The sequence below is a fragment of the Primulina tabacum genome, chromosome 15, assembly GCF_025594145.1.
Source record: "Primulina tabacum isolate GXHZ01 chromosome 15, ASM2559414v2, whole genome shotgun sequence".
Taxonomy (NCBI): Eukaryota; Viridiplantae; Streptophyta; class Magnoliopsida; order Lamiales; family Gesneriaceae; genus Primulina; species Primulina tabacum.
In genome coordinates this window covers 22,239,229-22,258,129 of record NC_134564.1, presented here as the reverse complement: position 1 = coordinate 22,258,129, position 18,901 = coordinate 22,239,229, and the positions used below count along the sequence as shown (strand labels likewise).

The window sequence follows — 18,901 nt, the reverse complement described above, 5'->3', positions numbered from 1 at the left end:
AGTATATTTAGAACATTAGAGCTCTTGATAGATTGTGTTTGTGAGTAGCTTAAAATTCATAACTGATCATCCTATTCTTGAAATCAAAAGCAAACCGAAGTATAGTTTGCAAGTTGAATTTAACTCTCTTAATTTCAATCAATTCAGTGTTTGCTCTCAAGAAGGATTGAGAAAGAAAATATCATTGTCCAATAAATGAGTCGAGCTCCATTACGTCGTACGATATATCGATCCGGAGAACTTACTTTTAGTTGTAAGTCATTCATTCCGCTTCTATCTAAAGTGATGCTAGGCTCCACCTTCACAGAGGTGCGCTTCGCTCGGCCACATGATGAACATGTTTTTCCTATCAAGTTGATGAAGAAAGACATTCATGAGCACGGGTGAGACGAGTCGCAGGCCACTTCAAAACATTTTCCTGTAAGCGTAGAACTGGAGCTTTCACCATTCAAAATGATTTGTGGACCGAACGAACGGTCGGGCCTCCCATGTGGCGCACCCTCAGACCAATAGAAGGGGATTTCGAACTAAGCTAACGAAGGTGATTCGCTCCAAGCCTAAAGAAAGCGCTCAAGGGAGTCTAAAACAACTATGCTGCCTCACGTCCAACTCCTCTTCGTGTCGGTCACAGCTGAGATAGTCAATCACGTTATGGAAAACGATTGGACGTTCATTTCACGGGCATCTGTGGAGATGTGGTTTGAGTATGACGGTGAAGCCCCCCAACACCAGAGCTACAGAAAGCAGACAATTTTATCTTGTCTTGACAAAAAACAAAGAAAAAAAGAAAAGGCAGGCATGTGAGAGAAAGAGCGTAGTGAGGGAAAAGCAAAGGGAAAACGCCAAAGCAGTTGTTTTCATAGCTCAATTTTTATTGATTAAAGATCAGTTCACAATAATTCAGATATCTAAATCAAAAGGAAATGCCTTTTTTCGAGGAATGGAAAAATAGGATTAGTCATCTTGGTCTAAGATCCATGTGATGGTGTATATCTCTTGTAGATTGCAGAGTATATTATGATATGGTCCATTGGGCACCATTGATTCATTTTTTCATGGTTTTCAAAGGGTTTCAAGAAATTTGGTTCCTCACTTTCAAGATTTGAGTTTTGAAGGGTTTTTTTTTTATTCTTGGAGGATAGTTTGATCGGGAAATTTTTTTATATTATGTCGGTTTAATGGTTTGATTTCTAGAGCGACCTAAGAATTGTGTAGGCGATGGAGAACAGTGCAACACCGGTGGCGCCGCCAGCTGAGGAGCTACTTAAGAAGATCCATGAATTGGAATTAGGCCATGCCCACTTGAAGCAAGAGATGTCTATGCTCATCACTTCATCCGCAGCTGAAATTATGGCTGCTGGTTATCGTCAAAAGCACAGGGCTCAATCAGTCTCCCCCCAGCGAACCCCTCGGCTGAGGGCAGGTGGCGGTGATGGGAGTCTAATGGCTACGGGGAAAAAGGGTTCAGCATCATTTCGTCACTCGTCCCCACTGCAGAGGGAGAATAAGGAAGCGTGGAGTGGTGGAGGAGGCGGTTGTGGTGGTGGTCCGGCGGCCGTTAAGTTCACAGACAAGCAGTATTTGAATATATTGCAGTCAATGGGGCAGTCAGTGCATATATTTGATCTGAATTGGCGGATAACTTACTGGTTAGTCGGGGAAACTTATCTGTACTTTCTACTTTTGGACAGTTATTGCTTTCTAGTTTTGGACAAATATTGACTTTGGTGCCCATTTTCGTATTTGAGGGAACTGACTAGTTTTGGATGTAATATTTTTGGATTTATCATGTGGAATATGTTGTGGAGCTGTGTTGGTAATGCATTTTATGTTCAACGGTTGGAGATAGATACTTAGTTGTTTATTCTTTTTGTGTGTGTGTGTGTGTGTGATATCCAATTTGTAAATGTGAATCCGCATCATACATCTATACAAATAGAGATTGAAAAACTCAGTGGACTCTTATTCCAATTGATTGGTTAGTGGATGTCGAAAAGTTTGATATTGTTTGAAGGAAAAATTGAAATCAATGATTAATTCATTCAAATAAGAACTAAGGTTCTCTCTACATCATGCAGGAATAGAAGTGCTGAAAATCTTTATGGATATTCAACCTCGGAGGCTTTGGAGCAGGATGCCATTGAGCTATTAACTGATCATAAAGATTTTTCTGTTGTTAGCAACATTGTCCATCAAGTAATGATGGGAGAGAGTTGGACTGGCAAGTTTCCAGTTAGAACGAAGAGAGGAGATAGATTTTTAGTTGTGGCAACCAATACCCCTTTCTATGATGATGATGGTACTTTGATTGGGATTATATGTGTATCAAGTGATTCCAAACCTTTTCAAGATTCAAATGCCACAGCATCAGGGCAGAGACACTTGGATACGGATTCAAGTTTTGGCAGGTCTAGAAGCATTGCTTCAGCGGCGCTTGGGCTTGATCCTCAGCAACCTCTACAAGTGTCAATTGCCTCCAAAATATCGAATTTGGTGGGCTATCTAATTTAAATCTTGTATGAATATTTTTAATGTTGCAATTGCTAACTTCATCTCTTAAATAGGCTTCCAAAGTGAGCAACAAGGTTAAGTCGAAAATGAAGAGTGCAGAGAACAATTCGGATCATGAAAGTGGCGGTTTCAATAGTAATCATGGTGATCATGATGTCTCGGATGCAAATATGTATGACCATAGAGATGATGCGGCATCAAGTGGAGCTAGTACACCTAGAGAAGATATACATCTTTCTACATTTGGCGTGTTTTCTTGTGTTAGTCATGAGGAACATTCCCCAGCTAAACCATCTCTTGATCCTGGAGATGAGAATGAGGGGAAACCAAATATTTCGAGGATGCTTACCTCAAAGGCAGAGGCTTGGATAGGTAAGAAAGCTGTGGCGGCTTGGCCATGGAAAGGACATGAACATGATGGAAAAGAATCAAAGTCACCCCTTTTTAGTTGGCCGTGGTTAAACAATGATCAAGTAAATGAATTGGGGCACCCAAAGAGTGCCGTTTCCCCATTAAAATCAGAAACTCAGGTTACGGAAACCAATCGGATGTCTAACAATGAGGCTTATGGATCTTGGTCCTCTTCAGCCAATGTTAACAGCACTAGCAGTGCGAGTAGTTGTGGAAGTACCAGCAGCGGTGCTGTAAATAAAGTGGATATGGATTCGGACAGCTTGGATTATGAAATTTTGTGGGAGGACTTAATTGTTGGAGAACAAATTGGGCAAGGTTAGTGGATTTTATTTTATTTTTTGTGTCAACCATGTTCTTAAAACATCATTTGTTTTCTTCTGTGTATGCTCCTGGAACCTGTGATTTTAAGCAGGCTTATATGAAGTTTGGAGTGCTTGAAAGTTCACTAATAAATTTTTGCTACTTTTTGTCTGCAACGTATTGCTTTTCCATGTGCCGATATTTCGGAGTTGACATTTTTTCTGATTTTTGCTATAGATCAATAGTTTCTTCTTTTGGAATAGTAACTTTTTGAAGCCCCTTACATCTTCTTTAATTTGTTTTGGCAGGTTCTTGTGGAACTGTATATCATGCTCTGTGGAATGTATCAGTATGTTCTTTGCCCCTTCTTTAGAAATCTCTTCTCTAGCCCCAAAATATTACAATTAAAGCATCACCTTGTCCATATTATAGCACAGGATATGAAGTCTTATTCTTTTGATTATTTAACATTTTCTCAAATCCTCGTAATTGTACCTTCATCAGTTAAAATTTATCATTTATTTGCAGTCCAAAAGAATCTCTCTACTGTAGTTTTGGCTACAGCCATCACCTCTGCTAATTTTGAGCTATCTTATATTAGTTTCTTGTTTTACAAGTCAAGCTAGAACATCGTTTGTGTATGTATGTCAAGGATGCACTTTTCCGAACTTCTTTCCTCGCTGTACTATAAATGTCCGTCTCTCATGATAGACCGAAATATACATTGTGCAGGATGTCGCTGTCAAGGTATTCTCCAGACAAGAATATTCAGATGATTTGATATTTTCCTTCAGACAGGAGGTAGGCATGCAATTATTGTAGGTTTCGGTCCACCATTCGTGATATTTATTTGATATGCCTACTCGTGCATCAACATCCCTAGAGATCTAACAAATGTAGGCACGGATATTGCACAATTTTAAGATTTTCGTTTGTTTTTGAAGGTTTCTCTTATGAAAAGACTCCGTCATCCAAATATTCTGCTCTTTATGGGTGCAGTCACTTCGCCTCAAAGGCTTTGCATTGTCACAGAGTTTCTTCCACGGTATGCTCTCTGCATGTGTCTTACTCTATTATATCATCACTTTATTATATTCTGTCCATCCTAATTACTATATTGTTGTTGATATCAATCTTTCAATTATACGGTTTATGTCATCTTCATTGATTAATCTTTAAGCACTTTACCACTGATTTAATAAACACACTTGATTTAATCTAGGGGGAGTCTGTTCCGTTTACTACAGAGAAATGTGACAAAACTGGACTGGAGAAGACGTATTTTGATGGCTTTGGATATAGTAAGTGCTAATCATTGGATTGATCATATCTAATGCACCAGATCCTTTTTTATTTTACTCTCTATTCTCCCTTTTTTTGTGTCTAGACTGCCAGTGAATCTTAAAATTTCTACTTTTTTTGGAGAATTAGAAACCTTATATAATGCTTTCATCGTTGTTGTAGTGAATTAATCCAGAAATAAGCCACAACTTCTCTAGCAATCAGATCAATACAGCATGAGACAGAAGAATTAAGATCACGTGCACAACATCAATAGATGAATGCACAATACAAATGCAAGAACACCAGAATTACGTGGTTCGATCAGTGTGATGTAAGGGAGAAAGAGACAATTCACTAGAATACGAGTTTCAATTACAAAATCACACAATCTTCCTCTCAACTCTTGCCAGAAAGAAAACACAATTCACAGTCCGTCAATGTTGCATGGATACGGGTACGGTTATCATATTCAAATACGATATGGATTTTGAAAATAGAAGAGACGATACGGTTATGATACGATAATTATTAAAATATATATAAATGTTATATATATACATATTTATATAAATATATCGTAGAAATATATATACATATTTATATAAATATATACAATGTACAACTTCAGAGCAGTAATTCAGAAAGAAAATTTTTTACCGAAACGTATCAAAAAACATATTCCCGTTGCGTCCATGTCGTATCCTAGCCGTATTCAAAACGTATCCGACTAGTCAAACCTACAAAAATTAACGACACGTATTTTGTCGTATCCAACATGCGTATCCCTATGTCGTATCTGTGTCCGATACTTTAGAATTTTTTTCCTAGGAGTGTCCGTGATACATAGCACTCTGTATATCTCCTTTGTTTGTACACAAGTATACACCGTGGAGAGAATTCAATCTTGAGCTGTAGAAGAAGACAACTTTTTAAAAAACCAGGAGGAAAAGGGAAGTCTATCTGTGTTTTATCCTTTGATCAAAACTGTTAATCCAAATCTTGTCAACCAACTTGCCTTCTTGACTTAACTGCCTTCCAAAGTCAATCAGTGCTAGCACCTAGTTGGACTCCAGATTCAGCTTCTTGCCACGTGGATTGGTTAACATACATATTACTCACAATTCTCTACCTTTTTAATCAGCCCTCATTTTATCTCAATCCATTGTCCTTCCTCCAATTTTCCCTTTTTGTTAAGGCACTGCTTTAGTTTCTGCCTTTAACTTAACCAAGTTCAAGCAGTGTTGAAGCTTGTTGACAGGAAGCACCTTGGTAAACATGTCAGCAGGATTATCAAGTGTGCTTATCTTCACTATCTTTATTCTTCCTGTATCAGCCACTTCTCGAACAAAGTGTAACTTGACATCTCCGTGCTTCGACCGTTCATGAAACTCCCGATGTTTTGATAGGTGTACAGCACTTTGACTGTCACAATGGATGACCACCTAGTCTTGAACAAATCCTAAACCCATCAGGAACCCTTGAAACCACATTCTTTCACTCCCTCTGCAATGGCAATGTATTCTGCTTCAGTTGTGGAAAGGGCAACTACAGGCTGCAACATGGATTCCAACTAACAGCTGTCCCATACAAGGTGAATACATAACCAGTTAGAGACTTCCTTGTATCAATGCTGCCCGCAAAATCTGAGTCTACAAACCCTGTAACCAAATCATGTCCTGCCATACAACCTGAGAGTGACAATCCAAGATTTACAGATCCCTTCACATACCTTAATATCCATTTAAGAGCCATCCAATGGTCCTTGCCAAGATTAGACATAAATCTGCTCGCTAGGCTAATGGCAATGCTAAATCAGGCCTAGTACATATCATAACATATTAGACTCCCCACAACACTTGCATAAGGTATGGAGTCCATGTACTTCTTTTCATCAACAGTTTGAGGACATGGTGTGGCAGAGAGTTTGAAATGATTTGCCTAAGGACTCTGTACTGGTTTTGAATCAAGCATATTAAACTTTTGTAATACTTTCTGTATATATCTTGTTTGTTCGATAACCGGTACCCTATCTGGTCTTTTCCTGTGTATTTCCATTCCAAGAATCCTTTTAGCAGGTCCATGATCCTTCATCTCAAATATTTTGTTACTAGCCAACATGTCATCAACATATAAGAGCAGATAAAGATTGTTTCCATTTGTTAGCATTTGATAGCTTCTTATGATAGACACAGCAGTCATACTCACTTCTTTTGAAGTTATGACTAAACATGAAGTCATCAAATCTCCTCACTTCTCATGAAAGTCCAACCCTTCAACTTGGGAATAGCCTTTTGCCACAAGCCTTGCCTTGTATCTTGGCTTTTCCACACCAGGTATTCATCTTTCTTTTGAATATCGATTTGGACACAATTATTTTCTGATCCTTTGGTGTTGAAATTAATTTCCAAGTTTTGTTCTTTTCAAGAGAATCCACTTCTCTTCACTCGTAGCTTTAATCCAATGCTTCTTGTCACTGGAACTCATTGCTTCCTTCAATGAGGATGGTTCACTTCCATCAATTTCACAAGCCACTGTTAGTGCAAATGAGACCATGTATGCATGTCCATGTTTATGAGGTGGTTTGGCAGTCCTTTTCTGTCTCTCCCTAACCAATTGATATCCATGAATATCATGAGCTTGATGTGTATCAGGAGGTATGTTCTCATGATCTTCTGTTTGTTCAGTATCATCTATTTGATGGGGAATAGGTAACTCCACCTCAACTTGAGTTCTAGCTGGTTCAGTAGTTATTTGATCTGTAAGTGGTATCAATTTTGACTTCAGGTTCATAGGAAACTCATCTTCTTTGAATGTGACATCCCTACAAACAAAGGTTCTTTCCTTGCCAGCTTCAATACACCTCAATTTATATCCCTTCACACCTTCTGGATAGCCAAGGAATATACACTTGATAGCTCTTGATTCCAGCTTTCCTTGTTTTCAGTGAGCTAAGGCAGTGCATCCAAACGGTCTTAGATAGTCCAATGAAGGTGGTTTTCCAGACCATTTTTCCATTGGAGTAAGAAATACTAAAGGGACAGATGGTGATCTGTTTATGAGATAGCTTGCAGTAGCAACGCCTCTACCCAAAATGAGTTTGACAGTCCTGAACTCAGTAGCATACACCTTTGAATTAGGCCCATTAAGGCCCAATTAAATATAAAATAAAAGTTTACAAAAATAATAACTTTCGAGTCCATAAAAATCCTTCGTTTAACTAACACCTGCTTCCCGGATAAAATAGGGTTCTACTCGTCAAATAATCTTGGACTCGGTGTTCTTAAACTCAGGCTAGGCGGCCGAGGCGCTAGGCGTCGCTTGACTGCACCAAAAAGGTTCTAGGCGGCCAGCCTATGCGGCAAGGGCGCGTAGGCGACCAACCTATGAGCTAGGGCGCCTAGGCGCTCTTAGGCGCGTCTAGGCGGTCCAAGGCGGTTCAAGACGGGCCTAGGCATTTAAAGTTATTTTGGGAAATTTTTTTGGGCTTTTAATTTTTGAAAGCCGAATTAAACTAGAACATGACATAAGAAAAAATTATATGCTCGTGCTTTTAATTTTTTTGGGATTGAAAGCTCAATTAAAACCACGATTTGTTGGCTTGCGTTTGCCCTAACACGCCACTCTCATCTTCTTTGTCTATTTACTTCTGCACACATAAGAAAATCAACCAGACCCTAAAGATAATTTTTTTCTTTATTTTGATTTCTTTTGCATTGCCTATTATTCTGATCCGCTTTAAGCAGGAGGAATGAACCTGGTGTCTATTGGATTTAACAAAGTTTGGACTGAAATTTAGTTAAAGAACTATTACAAGTCTCTTGATACCGTAGAATCCGCCTAGCGACGTCTAGTCCCCGCCTAGGCGGCCTAGGCTCTGCCGACTAGCGCCTAGCGAATTTTAGAACCATGTTTGGACTCCCGCTTTTTTAGAAAATTTTCATCCTATTTAATCAATTTATCGAGCCTTAAAAAATCTTGGCCGTCCCTGGTCTCCTTTCCCCGGTCTAATATCGAATATTCAGACAAAATCTTTAATTTCATGAAATCATGTAATTTAAACATTTAATCATATAACATGTATCATTTAAGCATTTAGAATCAATAAAATAAAATAAATAAGCAATCTAAATAATTTGAATGCATGCTGTTCACATGAATTGATTTTTGGACGTTACAACCTTATTCGTTCTAAAAGTGTTCTATTCATCCTTTTTTGCCAATCCATTCTTCTAGGGTGTTCCAAAACTCATCAAATTCCTTGAAAAAATACTCCAAACCATTATCTGTTCTTAGAAACTTAGAGTTTCCTTCATGATTGGTTTTGTAACGATCATAGGCCATTAGGTTGAACCAACATGGGCCTCGGCCCATACCCATGCACCACTACTGATCATGGGTCGTTAGGATGGTCCAGATCCATGCCCATGCACCGTCACTCATATAATATCCCACCCCTGGAAAGTGGGTTCTTCCGCCTCCCCCAACACTTGAACCCAGGACCTCCAGGGGTGGGATATTCTATGAGTGACGGTGCATGGGCATGGGCCAAGGCCTATGATGGACCATCCTAACGACCCATGATCAGTAGTGGTGCATGGGTATGGGCCGAGGCCCATGTTGGTTCAGCCCAATGGCCCATGATCGTTACAAAAAAAATGCCAGTGGTGCATGGGTATGGGCCGAGGCCCATGTTGGTTCAGCCTAATGGCCCATGATCGTTACAAAAAAAAGGCAACGATCATAGGCCATTAGGCTGAACCAACATGGGCCTCGACCCATACCCATGCACCACTACTGATCATGGGTCGTTAGGATGGTCCAAGGCCCATGCCCATGCACCGTCACTCATAGAGTATCCCATCCCTGGAAAGTGGTTTCTTTCGCCTCTCCCAACACTTGAACCCAGGACCTCCAGACTTAAGTATCTAGATTCTTAAAGTGTTGGTACCAGTTAAGCTACACTGAAACGGCCCCTTATTTAAAATGCGGAATATTTTTTTTTTTGTAGAAGCTCACAATTTGCAAATAAACACTTAGATAATTTGCATGCATGCAACCCTACTAAAGAAAATACCATTTAAGAATAATCGTAACATTTGACAATTTAAAAGACATACTACAATTTAAAATGATCGGACTCAACCAAGTAGGTAATCTCAAGCATGAGCAAATAAAAATACTAGTAGTCATCAGTATATCGAAAAAGTGTATAAAATATCCAAGTCCTCTCATCTCCCCTGAAATCATGATGTGCGGAAAAGTGTGGTCCCTCAGGTCATGAGCACATCTAGGCCTGCCTACTCGTAGTTCGGCGCCTCCAGTCTCCTCAAAATCATGATCACCTGCATCATACACGCCTTGTGAGTCTAAAGACTCAACACACCTGTACCGTGATAACAAATACATATACATAACAAGCAGCAATGAAAAATATCGTAATCAACATACATTTCAAGTCTGCGGTAAAATCATATGCATAATCGTGACCTGTCCAAGCATATTAAAAATCATAGCACATATCATCGTAAAAACGTATACGTGTTCATTTTCTTAATTTGAATTCCGTTCGTTAGCTGTGACTTTCGTATTATCATATTATTCGATGGATCCATCTACGTGTAACCGAGGTACTCGGCGGCGGAGGCATCAACGACAACATTACTTGAAACGTCTATTTGTTTTAAAAGTGCGGAATTTTTTTTTAGAAGCTCGCTATTACAAAATAACATTTAAAATAATCGTCTTTATTTGGCAATAAAAATCTCACAACTTAAAATGACCAACATCAAACATAAACGTAAAGGAGTAAAAATCGTAATATCCTCAGCGTATATAAAATGTTCGTCTCCTCTCAAATCTCATAAAACATAATGCGGAAAGCATGTGGTCCTCGGGTTGTGTCGCCCACCAGGTCTGGCTACTCAGAGTTCGGCACCTCCTGTTTCCTCATCATTTAGCTCACTTGCATCACACACTCCTAATGAGTCTAAAAACTCAACACACCTGTACCAGGAATAACAAGTACATATACATAGCACACAGCAGTGAAAAATATCATACTCAACATATATTTCATGAACTTAAAAGCATAACGTAAACGTGTTGTGTAAAATCATATCGTGTCAAAGCATGTCATCTCATGTCATCAAATACGTAAACGTGTCGTGTAAAATCATATCGTATTAAAGCATGTCATCTCATGTCATCATATACGTATACATTTCCTTTTTAATTGAATTCAGTTCATTAGTTGTGACTTTCGTATCAGCTCTATCGTATCAGCTCTATTCGATGGATCCATCTATAACACCGTGGTACCCGGCGGCGGGGGACATCAGCGACAGCATTACCCGCCCACTGAGCCTGGGCCTCAGCTCATCATATCTCATGTCATCGTATACATATACATCGTCAGTCACAACCAATTCCCATCCTTCAAAAATATCATCATTTTCATCACTTAATAAAAACATGCATATGCGTAACTTTTCCTTTAAACCAAGCATGCAACGTATTTATCGTAATTCCATAAAAATCATGAACATGATGCATAAACATTTAAAATGTCATAAATTTGTGCTCAGGGCGCTGTCATGACCAAAATCTCACCTGGGTGTAAAATGACCATTTTGCCCCTGGAAACCCAAAAATTATGTCATTTTGCACCTTGAAACCAAAAAATTATCGTTGCAATCTTGGACCTCTAAAATTGACTCGAAGCTTACCAAACTCCTTAAAATGTCCCAAAACATTTTTATAAGCATTCTTAAACTTAAACTCGAGCCCATTCTACAACTTAATCGATTCGTTTTAAAACTTGGACCGCGGTCCCGGTTTTAACCCGGATCGACTCGAAACTTGACCAAAATTTTCTCAACTTTTTACCATATTTTAAAAACACTTAAAAGACCCTAAAACCCCCAAAACCCAGCTTTTAAACATTCGAATTACCCCTGGACAGCTGCTGGAAAAATCCAGCAACTCATCCCTCACCCTTAACCGAGCCACTAGCACACGATCACCACCCCTTCACCAAAGCCGATGGCTCCAGCCCCGCATCAACCTTTCTTGGACCATCCTAGGACTATCCCGAGCCTACTGAACCCACTCAAATCAGCCCATGCACGCTGGAGGTTCAAGCTTCTCGATAGGCTCCTCTCAACTCTCGGCCCTTCCCCCTTCCTTCCCACGGCTCCCTCGCGCAGCCCTTGAGTCAAGACCAGCGGCGTGCGGGCCTTACCAGATCGTGACTCAGACTCCTCAGAGGCTAGTCTCCGACCTGTAGGTTCCCACGCCCCGTCGGCTTCACTCTTGGTCCGAGCTCCCAACCCGAACAAGACACAATTCGCACATCCCTTCAACTCTTCAGCCTACCACAGACCCTGACCGATCTCAACCCTCAGACGCCCCCTTGACACAATTCACAATCTCCTACAGACACATTCGAAGCCCCTTGCACAAACGAACAGTAAAAACGTGAATAACAACCACGGTTTGCAAGAAAAGCACTAAAAATCCGAAACCCTTTAAGCACAAGACTAGATCGAAACTTTCATGCACAAAAGCAAATCATCAGCAATATAAACGTGTATGATGCAGAAAGAGGAGTAAAGCGTGCCTGAAATGATGCACAAACATGAGGGACCCGAGGTGAATGTTGGAGGAAATTCTAATGCAAGAGCAAGACAAAACCTATGGGGCCCCTTGCTGAAACCGAGAGTGACAGCAGCTGGGGGAGGGTGCCGGCTGTTGTGGATGATTAGGTTTAGGTTAATGATAGGTTAGGCAATATTTAAATAGTTAACAACCAACTAATGGGCCTAATTTTGATAATTAAAAGTTTAAAAAAAGATTTTAAGCCCAACAAGCTTAAACGTAAGCTCATTAAGTCCAAACGCATTCCCGAAAAATATTTCGTGTTGAAAAGATTTTGAAAATATTAGCCGAACCCTTAAAAAGTCCCCCGATTCGATAAAATTTGCGTACCGATAAAAATAAAGTTCTGCGGGTAAGAATACCCAGTAAAATCCCATTATTTGAGAAATCCACTTAAAACACCATATATTAATTTATAAAAATTAATCATGTATTAAAATAATTTTCCTTAAAATTCTCCGGTCTCCGATCCTCGTTCGAAGGTGAAATGCACCTAGAAACCCTAATGCGTGAACTTTTAAAATTTCATGAATTGAACCCTATCATGCATGAATTATGCATAAAATGCATAAAAATAATTAAACACAAATTAATGAAATAAACATGCATTTAATGCTTTAAAACATTTTAATAAAATACCAAAGAAATTTAATAACTCGCATGCATGTGGTTCACGTGGATCTTCAAATTTTTGGGACGTTTATTACTCGTCCACCGAGTCCCAACCTTTCGTGTCATCGTGTAGTCACAACCAACTCTCATCCTTCAAAAACGTGTCATCATATTCACCAGTTAAATAAAAGTATGCATATACATAATTTTTCCTTCAAACAAAGCATGCAACGTATTTATCATTTTTACATAAAAATCATATACATCATGCATAACCATTTTAAAACATGATAGTATGTGCTCGGGGCGCTGCCAGGACCAAAATCTCACTCCGGGTGCAAAATGACTATTTTACCCCTGGACCTCTAAAATTTGACCCGAAGCTTACCAAACTCCTTAAAACATCCCAGAACATATTAAAAGTATTTCTGAAACGTAAACTCGAGCTCAACACAAAACTTAATTGATTCGTTTTAAAACTTAGACCGAGGTCCCCGTTTTAACCCAAATCGAGCCGAAACTTAACCAAATTTTTCCAACTTTTTATCACGTCTTATAAACATCTAAAGGGTCCTAAAAACCCCAAAACCAAACTCTTAAACACTCGAACAATTCTTGAACGACTGCTGGAAAAATCCAGCAAGCCACCAACCGAACACTAGTGCACCGAACTCGCGCTTTCACCATCCTAGACCGAACCCTCCATGACCAGCCATGACTCGACCTCACTTAGACCACCCTAGGACCCTACTGGACCCCATGAACTCACGGCCCCGGCCCCATGCAGCCTACACACCGAACACGAACACTAGGAGTCGAGATCACCCCAACCGCAACTCCCTTGCACCAAGCTCACTCGTGCTGCCCTAGGGTTCGACCAGCCACTATGGTTCACGATTTGGACTCTCCAGGGTCTGCATCACAGCCCCGAACAGCTCCTTGCATGGCCTTCTCAACCCCTAGGCCGTAACTCCCCCTTCCTCACCCTTGGTCACCAAAAACCCAACCCAACCCAACCCACAAAAAAACATCGGCTCTCCTCACCACCAAGAATAGATCGCGACTCCAGCCTACATGACAGCAATAAACCTCTTCACAATGCCCCTTATCAGCAGATTACGGCAGCCCTTTGCAACTAAACAAGGAAAGCGTGAGTAGTTGATATGAAAAATGAAAGAAAATGCAACCAAATCATGCGATCTCCATGCATGGTGTTGGATCGAGAATTTCACACACAAAGAAACATCTAACAGCATGTATACAGCGTATGTGATGCAAAAATAACAGTGCGGGGCGTGCCTGGATGATATATACGCAAGAGGATCGAAGAACGAGCGTCGGGAGATTGCCGGATGAATTTTTATTTGAAAGAGTAAGCTTGGCTGAGACTCTCAGCTGCAATTCACGAGAAATGGTGTTGCTGAATGAGAGGTGTTGGCTGCTGAATGCTTAGGTTTAGGTTAAGAATTGGTTAGTGTAATATTTAAATAGTAATTAAGGTGCAAATGGGCCTTAATGTGGCTTTTAAAAGAATTAAAAGGCTTTTAAGCCCAATAAGCTTAAAAGTAGGTCCACTAAGTTTAAACACACTCCGGAAAGTAATTCGTTTTGGTAAGTTTTTGAAAATATTACCCGAACCCTGAAAAAGTCCCCCGATTTGATAAAATTTGCGTACTGTATAAAAATAAAATCATGCAGGTAAAAATACCCAATAAAGTCCATTTTTTAAAACACATTTAAAAACACTCCATATTGATTAATAAAAATTAAACATGTAATTAAAATAATTTTCCTGATAATTCCCCGGTCTCCGTTCCTTGTTCGAGCGCGAAATGCAACTTAAAATCCTAATGCATGAAACTTTAAATAAATCATGAATTATAACACAAATTAATGAAATAAACATGTATTTAATGCTTTAAAATAAATCAATAAAATACCATAGAAATTTAATAACTTGCATGCATGTGGTTCACGTGAACTTTCAAATTTTCGGGATGTTACAGGTTTTCTTGGAGAGCTAGCCAGAGTTTGAACTTCTCAAAAGCATTTATGCTTCAAATGATACACCCAAACTCTCCTAGAGTAATCATCCAATAGAGATAAGAAGTACCTTGCTCCTCCATTTGATGGTGTCTTTGAAGGTCCCCATAAATCAGAATGTACATAATCAAGGGGTGTTGTGGTGTTATGGACTGCCTTTGTAAACTTGACTCTTGTTGTCTTTCCTTTTGTACACACATCATAGAAGTCTATAGACACTGCACTTGTACTTGCAGTGAGTCCTTGTTTGCACAGCTCTTGTAGTCCTCTGTCACTAATGTGACCCAATCTTAAGTGCCATAGCTTGCAATTGACTTTTTCTTTGGCAGCGAGTGCAAGGGACTTTACAATGGTATTTCCCAAAAGAATATATAAACCAATATCCAAGTTCCTCTTTATGATCACAGGTGATCCTTTGGTCACTGTATATTTTCCCATTTCTGATCTAAAATTGCAACCTTTGTTGTCTAAAGGTCCAAGTGAGATTAGGTTTCTTTTGAGTTCTGGAACATATCTCACATCTTGGAGCAAGAGTTCAGTGGCATTATGGAGTTTATGCCTTACAGTGCCTATCCCTTTCACCATGCAAGTCCTATTGTTACCAAGGATCACTTGTCCCCCATCCAAAACTTTATAGGTTTCAAACCAAATCTTGTTTGGGCACATATGGTAAGAACAACCACCGTCCATTACCCAAGGGTCGGTGTTTTTTGATTCAGAGATACAGAGTACCTCGGCACTTTCATATCCATCTTGCACAACAGCCAGCTAACCCAGATCTCTTACGTGTTCTTGCCCAGTTGCCCTTTCTTCCTCTCAGGGCAGTCCCTTCTATAAGGACCTTCTTTGTGGCAGTGGAAGCATTTGCCCTTGATAGTCCTATTCTTTGATTTGCTCCTTGATCTGCTGCATGAATTCAGCTTGTTGCTTCTGATTTCAGGCCTTCCACGCAACATCAGACTATCCCCACTTGAATGAGCTTTGTGTTCTGTGAGTGCATCAACTTCTTTAGATCTCAAGGCCTTCGGGATATTATTCAAGAACAGTGAATCCCTGGCATATTTCTGGTTTCAACAACTGTCAAGTAAGACTTTGGAAGAGAGTTCAGAAGAATGATTGCCTTGTCCTCATCATCAATCTTAATTCAAATATTCTCAAGATCGAGTAACAGCTTGTTGAACTCATCAATATTGTCTCTAATTGTCTTCATATCATTCATCTTGACTCCAAAGAATTTGCTTTTCAAGTAAATTTGATCCTGTAAGGATTTAGTGAGGTTCAATTCCTCCAATCATTTCCACAGGCCAGCAGCTGATATTTCTGATGATACTTCTCGAAGTCCTTTGTCATCTAGATGCAGTGTTAAGGTACTGAATGCCAACTCCATTTGTTCATCCTTCTGCTCTTCTGTGAGTGATTCGGGTAGGCATTTTAATCCACCCGATGCCTTGGCCACCTTCTGTTGAACAAGAATAGCATATATTATTCGGCGCCATATCCCAAAGTCTCCTTTGCCATCGAACCACTCCATATCAACACTTGTAGCCATCATTCTCATTCACAATAAATCAAGAAACTTGGCTCTGATGCCAATTGTAGTGAATTAATCCAGAAATAAGCCACAACTTCTCTATCGATCAGAGCAACACAGCACGAGACAGAAGAATTAAGATCACATGCACGACAGAAATAGATGGATGCACAACACAAATGCAAGATCGCCAGAATTACGTGGTTCGATCAATGTGATCTATGTCCACGGGAGAAAGAGACAATCCGCTAGAATACGAGTTTCAATTACAAGATCACGCAATCTTACTCTCAACTCTTGCTAGAAAGAAAAAACAATTCACACCTTGTATATCTCCTTTGTACACAAGCATACACGGTGAAGAGAGAATTCAATCTTGAGCTGTAGAAGAAGACCCTTTTTTAAAAAACCAGGAGGAAAAGTGAAGTCTATCTGTGTTTTATCCCCAGATTAAAACTGTTCATCCGAATCTTGTCAACCAACTTACCTTCTTGACTTAACTGCCGTCCAAAGTCAATGTGCTAGCACCTAGTTGGATTCCAGATTCAGCTTCTTGCCACGTGGATTGGTTAACACACATATTGCTCACAATTATCGTTGTGGATTGTTCATCTTTTTTCAGGCACGTGGTATGAATTATCTTAATCATTGTAATCCACCTATTGTTCACCGTGATTTGAAGTCGTCCAACCTTCTTGTTGATAAGAACTGGACTGTCAAGGTCAGTCTAGAGTCACTCTTCATATGTGTTTTCAAACCTTTCAATGACTTGACGTGAATATGTAATTTTTAATAGGTTGGTGACTTTGGTTTGTCACGTCTTAAGCATGAAACCTATTTGACAACAAAGACTGGAAAAGGAACGGTATATGTCTGGCACTTATGGCTCTCTCTGTTATGTTATTACATTTCATACTGCTTGATGGATAAAGTTGACAAACTACTTTTGGAAATGCAGCCTCAGTGGATGGCTCCAGAAGTTCTTCGTAACGAGCGTTCAGATGAGAAGTATGGCTAAGTGGATACTGTAACTGAATATGTTCTTTGCCTGAACTACAATCACGAAACTTTCATTTCTGAACATGTTCCTTCTTGCTTGTGATGATCAGGGCCGATGTATATAGCTATGGGGTTATTCTATGGGAACTTGTCACACAAAAGATCCCTTGGGAGAATCTAAATTCGATGCAGGTAATGTCTGTTTCTGGGTAACTTATTTAAACGTGAGGTTGGGGATATATTATTTTTGTGCTACTTGAAGTGGTCAATCTTGTTGTGTATCTTTCGACATAGGCTAAGTTCTTAGTGATTCTTGCAGGTAATTGGGGCTGTTGGCTTCATGAACCAGCGCCTAGAGATACCGATGGATGTCGATCCGCTGTGGGCTTCCATTATCGAGTCCTGCTGGCATATGTGTGTATTTATTATATTTATTTATTCTTTTCAGTTGGATGTTCTCCTAGGATTTTTTTGTCGTCCTCTACATCAATATAAAGTTTTTGTTCCATAAATTTTTCTAACAAATGAACTGTCCTGGTGTCTTCTCAGCGAACCACAACGCCGTCCCTCGTTCCAAGAATTAATGGAGAAGCTAAGAGAAGTCCAGAGACAATACACGGTTCAGTTTCGAGGTGTTTCGGGAGATGCCAGCCAAAAAGAGCTGTAGACCGGAGTTCGATCCTGAGGTTTTATTATGCAATTGGGATTAGCAGATTTGTTCAAAAAAATTTTGTGAGATCCATGGCTGTGTTTGGCTAGATGATAACTACCGGAGCTCCTTTGCGAATCGTGCGCATCCAGTATACAGATGCCATTTTCTGTCGATTGTGTTGTAAACATTGAGCTTGCTGTATGGTTCAAAATGTAGAGCCATAATGAATTCTGTTTTCTTTTGGTTAAAAATTGTATCGATATTACGTGAGCTTTTGAATGCGTGGCTTTCTTCTCATTTCGAGTCTTCATAGGAGGAACACCATACGTTGTGGCAAGGGCAATAGGTAAGGTGCTGTTATAGTTTTAAGTGTCATTTTTTCAAGTTTTTGGGTAAATTTGATCCAAAAAAGTTGAAAATGACAAGGATTTTGTTTGCAATAAATTTTTGTTTATAGTAGCATTTTTAATAGTAATTAGCGTGATGTACATTAAAGAATTAGGACGTCGAAACATCGATTTTGGGAAATAGGAAAAACAACATTATTTGGGATTTGGATCCGTTGAAAAATAAGTATTTGATGTTGTGCATTTTTTTACACGAGATGATCATGTGATCATCTTGCACCATATGAGATAAATTTAAAAGTTGTTAGACTAAACGAGATGATCATGTGATCATTTCATATAAAAAGTACACAGCATTAAGTGTTGTATTTTCAACACAGTAGAGGATCAAATCTTATTATTTGGTTTTATCCCTCATTTGGAGGTAATGGATGTCATCCTCGTCGTGAAAACCCGAAAAAAACCACACAATTTCTTATATTACAGGGGAACAGAAAACCCGAAAAAGTACAAAGCCTTTTATGTCAAATTAATAAACCTTCACAGCACTAT

At 39.5% G+C, this 18,901-nt stretch overlaps 1 protein-coding gene and 1 long non-coding RNA gene across 2 annotated transcripts; both read left to right on the top strand.

The window, feature by feature from the left end:
* Window positions 1-803: 803 nt before the first annotated feature.
* Window positions 804-18,299, top strand: LOC142527657 (uncharacterized). The gene is made up of 13 exons (XM_075632522.1): window positions 804-1,649; window positions 2,079-2,493; window positions 2,565-3,240; window positions 3,534-3,574; window positions 3,958-4,026; window positions 4,170-4,270; window positions 4,448-4,526; window positions 16,974-17,072; window positions 17,148-17,216; window positions 17,310-17,359; window positions 17,461-17,542; window positions 17,670-17,764; window positions 17,900-18,299. The coding sequence occupies exons 1-13, from the start codon at window positions 1,219-1,221 to the stop codon at window positions 18,015-18,017; spliced, it is 2,325 nt and encodes a 774-aa protein (XP_075488637.1). The 5' UTR covers window positions 804-1,218; the 3' UTR covers window positions 18,018-18,299.
* Window positions 6,702-16,967, top strand: LOC142527658 (uncharacterized). Its single transcript, XR_012815496.1, has 3 exons — window positions 6,702-6,842; window positions 6,935-8,827; window positions 14,784-16,967. It is a non-coding gene; the product is annotated as an uncharacterized LOC142527658 (long non-coding RNA).
* Window positions 18,300-18,901: the final 602 nt, after the last annotated feature.